The sequence below is a fragment of the Dendrobium catenatum genome, unplaced genomic scaffold (assembly GCF_001605985.2).
Source record: "Dendrobium catenatum unplaced genomic scaffold, ASM160598v2 fragScaff_scaffold_1656, whole genome shotgun sequence".
Taxonomy (NCBI): Eukaryota; Viridiplantae; Streptophyta; class Magnoliopsida; order Asparagales; family Orchidaceae; genus Dendrobium; species Dendrobium catenatum.
Genome location: NW_021320118.1, coordinates 436,269 through 439,997, shown reverse-complemented (window position 1 = coordinate 439,997; position 3,729 = coordinate 436,269). Strand labels below are relative to the sequence as shown.

General features: G+C 42.7%; 1 protein-coding gene across 2 annotated transcripts; it reads right to left on the bottom strand.

The window, feature by feature from the left end:
• Positions 1 to 10: 10 nt before the first annotated feature.
• LOC110105788 (serine/threonine-protein phosphatase 7 long form homolog) lies at positions 11 to 3,504 on the bottom strand. 2 transcript variants are annotated; one of them, XR_003703249.1, is made up of 5 exons: positions 2,142 to 3,504; positions 1,242 to 2,056; positions 1,085 to 1,169; positions 572 to 1,006; positions 11 to 502 (listed from the first exon to the last, which is right to left on the bottom strand). XR_003703249.1 is itself a non-coding variant. In XM_028701249.1 (4 exons), exons 1-4 carry the CDS (start codon positions 2,268 to 2,270, stop codon positions 956 to 958), a joined length of 1,080 nt encoding a protein of 359 aa, XP_028557082.1. In that variant the 5' UTR covers positions 2,271 to 3,504; the 3' UTR covers positions 11 to 955. The 2 variants fall into 2 exon arrangements, 1 of the variants encoding a protein (XP_028557082.1); XM_028701249.1 differs by having other exon boundaries at positions 11 to 1,006.
• Positions 3,505 to 3,729: the final 225 nt, after the last annotated feature.

The window sequence follows — 3,729 nt, the reverse complement described above, 5'->3', positions numbered from 1 at the left end:
GCGTTGGGGATGAAGGTATTCCTACTGATGACATCCACTGTGGAATGGCCATTGGAAATAATGCTTGCCCACTGGTTTGGCCGTATTGTGTGTCATAATAAATTTGTCCTGGTTGAGTAGACTGCTCAACGTGCGGGCTCCAATGTGGTGCTGAAGTACGTGGTCCCATGTAACCGTAGGCCATGGATGGTGTATGAACGGAATGCCGATGCGGGTCCGGCACCACATTCCGTCGGTGCCTACTTCCCATCGATGTGGAAGGAGCATCTGAAACAGATCGTCTAGTGTGCTGCTGGTCATGAGAAGTGTCTGCACGTTCTCTCCTTTGTTGCTCTGCCTCCGTGGATGTATCGAAGGTAGTGTAGTCGATATAAACTGATTGTTGAACTCGGGCAGACAACTCAGCTACCTGATCTATAGCCATCTGCAATGAACTAGCATTTTGACCCCCACCACCGGCTAGTGGCTCAAGTATCGCAGATGAACGTATATAGTAATCCGCCTAAAGAAAATTTTGAATTTCTCAAATGTTAAGTAGAACATTAATAATACGTAACAATTCAATACATACCACTAATCTCTCGCCAGGTGATCGAGGAAAGAAGGTCTCCGGAGGCTCAATTTGAGGTTTTAATAGGTAGATAGACGCCCAAGATCTATACCACCGTAGATAAGCTGCAAGTTCTTGGTTGCCTGTCCCGTTGACTGGAGTGATGGGTACCACATAAGCCCTTCTCTCCTCCCAGATCTGGAGGTAGTCACGGTACTGCACTGTCCAATCTTGATCTGCTCGACCCCTACCATCAACGCGCCTGAAAGACTGATCCATGGGTTCAATTACAGTGGTTGGTAATCCTGAAAATTGTCTAACAACCCGATCTGGAAGGTGCCACTCTGCACGTTTCCAACTAATAAGGGGTACTTGTGCCCTCCAAATCTCTTCTCCATCATGATACTATAATGGAAGAGCAGCTAGAACTGTATGGTTATATGGGGTCATGATAACCTATAAATATGAGTCAAAAATTTAGTTACAATTATGTTGGAATAAATTTTTATTAACATAACAAGACTTTTATTATACCTGACTCATACGCAACCCATCAAACTCATCTCTATACGTCATTGTATTGCCTGCAGGTAGCTCACGTATCCTATCTTCAGCCCACCTATAAATTTGTATAAACCATTAGTTAGTAGTGAAATAAGAAAATATTTTTTTTTTATTAAAGCTTACGAACCTGCAACCCAATGGACGGCCAGCCAAGTCAATAATCTGAGGGACTCGCAGTGTCGGTCTACCAATGTACAATCGTTCCCAGGACCAAACCTGCAGTAGTGTTACACATCCCGCTATATATGTCCTTGTTGGTCTTGTAGCATGACATAGCTCCCTATAAAGATGTGCAAGAACAGCACCACCAATCGACATCCTACTGAAACTGTCTACATCCGCTAGTAGAGGTAGCCATTGTAGCGAAACATGACTCCGTGATGTATCCGAAATTAGAAAGCAGCCTATCATGAATAGGATGTATGCACGAACATGTCGTAGGAAAATCTCTGGTGCCAAATCATCATAAGACTCTCTGTAAAATGTCCAACGGAGCCAACGTAGTGGGAGCATAGATTCAATTTGTGATGAACCCATCCTAAAGGTCGCAACGTCCTGCTCATCATTGGGGTCATGGTATACTGTCTCCCTCCTGGGATGGGTCCCAAGTATCTCGTCACAGCAATTTGGCCATGTCGGCCAAATACGTCCTTGCCCAACAACATTTGGCCCAACCACTGCAGGCCCATCAATTCTAAGCCCCAGTAAAATTTGAACATCCTGTAATGTGATTGTCATCTCACCAATTGTTAAATGAAATGTGTTTGTTAATGGGCACCATCGCTCAACCAATGCCTGAATCAGGTTGTGATCCAGTCTAATGAACTGCAAATGCCTGAGGTTATGAAACCCAAGGTTAGTCAATACGTAAATCATCCGAGGGCACTGAATTGGCCACTCTCTAGCCATTCGCAGATGAGATGACGCTACCAGTGGAGAGGCCTACAAATTTCAAATTATTTAAATTTAATTAGATATTTAAGCTTGACATAAGTACAAAAAAATTATAGTTAATTATTTAACGTACATGCTCTGGGTCATGCGCTCTATGAGAATCTCCAAGTGATGCGATACTAAGCTGCACTGGAACTGTTTCTGCAGTAGTACGATGCGATGTACGTCGACCAGAACGAGCACGTCTAGAACGGTCGGCCATACCTATCAAAAATAAAATATAAATAAATCATATGATTTTAACGTTTAAATTTATTGCAGCAAAATTATAAGGTTTATAAAAACTTTACCTTGATGATGAAGGATTGTGTGGGCAAGTTGATCTATTATGGCCTATTTGTTTGCAAAAACCACAGGCTTTGTTTGATCTACTCTGGGGTTCATCCATCGTGTTACGAAACCTATTCATCCGTGGTCGGCCTGCACGACGACGAAAACTTGGTGCCATCAAAGGAATTATTCCCTGCTCTTCAGTGAAGATAGGCCATATGTCTTTCGGGGGGAACACATGGAAAACTTTGGAGTACGTATCAATATACTCTTCGACCTTAAATACTTGTGATACGAAAGCATTATGATCCCACCGCCTATGACCAGCGACTGCAACGACATGAACGCAAGGAACATGAAAAATTTGTGGTTTCAAACATGTGCACGTACAGGTGGTTGTATTTATTATCTCGACCTTGTTTGCTCGAGAAGACGTATCAATAACTTCAAATTCATTCCTATTAATCATGACTGGTTCAGGACACCGTCTAACCTCACGTTCAGCTTTTTGTAAGACAAGCATGGTGCGTGGAACAAACTTAGATTGGGCTTCCTCAACCCACTTTCCAGATTCAGCTGATCTTCTTAAAAATACTGCTACAAGGTTATAATAAATAGCCATTACTAATCCTTGAATCGGCAATCCTCGGGCTCGTTTAAGAACCCCGTTAAAACATTCAGATGCGTTTGTGGTCATGATACCATAACGATAGCCTTCATCAAATAATAGGGTCCATTTAGCAACATCGCGTTGGACCAACCAATCGAATGCCTCCTGCTTTGTCATTTTAATTTCATCCATCATTCGATTGAAATATGCATAATCGTCGGTATTCCCGGCAAAATACATTTTGTTACTCAAACCCTCACTATCTAGAGTTCCCAAACGACGGACCATCTTTTTGAAATTCTCACGTAAGTGACGAAGGCAATGCCTATGAACAGCATTAGGAAATACTTTCCTGCACCCGCGTACTAATCCTGGGTGCTTATCAGAAACGATACACAACTTCTGTCGATTAGCAACCACTGGTAAAAGTTGTTGTAGCTTCTGTAGGAACCAAATCCAAGATTCATTGCTCTCCGATTCCACCACTGCAAAAGCAAGTGGAAACAATCAGCCATTTCCATCGATGCCTACAGCTGCTAAGAGGGTCCCTCGATACTTCCCAAGCAAGAATGTCCCATCCATGCTCAGCACCGGTCTACAGTGTTGCCACCCATATATAGAAGGACCGAACGCCCAAAAAAGTGACCTGAATCGTGCAGGAGGTACGACTTGAATATTATAAACAGTGTCTGGTTGGGATAACGTTAAGGCTTCCATGAAACAAAAAATAGAATAATAAGATTGCTCGTAGCTACCAAAAGTTGCTTCAATAGCTTTTCTA

Coding starts and splice junctions, on each gene's coding strand:
- LOC110105788 (XM_028701249.1), bottom strand. CDS start 2,270: ATGGCCGACCGTTCTAGACGTGCTCGTTCTGGTCGACGTACATCGCAT. Junction 1,170..1,241: donor GGCCGTCCATTGGGTTGCAG/GTTCGTAAGCTT, acceptor ACAAATTTATAG/GTGGGCTGAAGATAGGATAC. Junction 1,007..1,084: donor ATGGGTTGCGTATGAGTCAG/GTATAATAAAAG, acceptor TCATATTTATAG/GTTATCATGACCCCATATAA.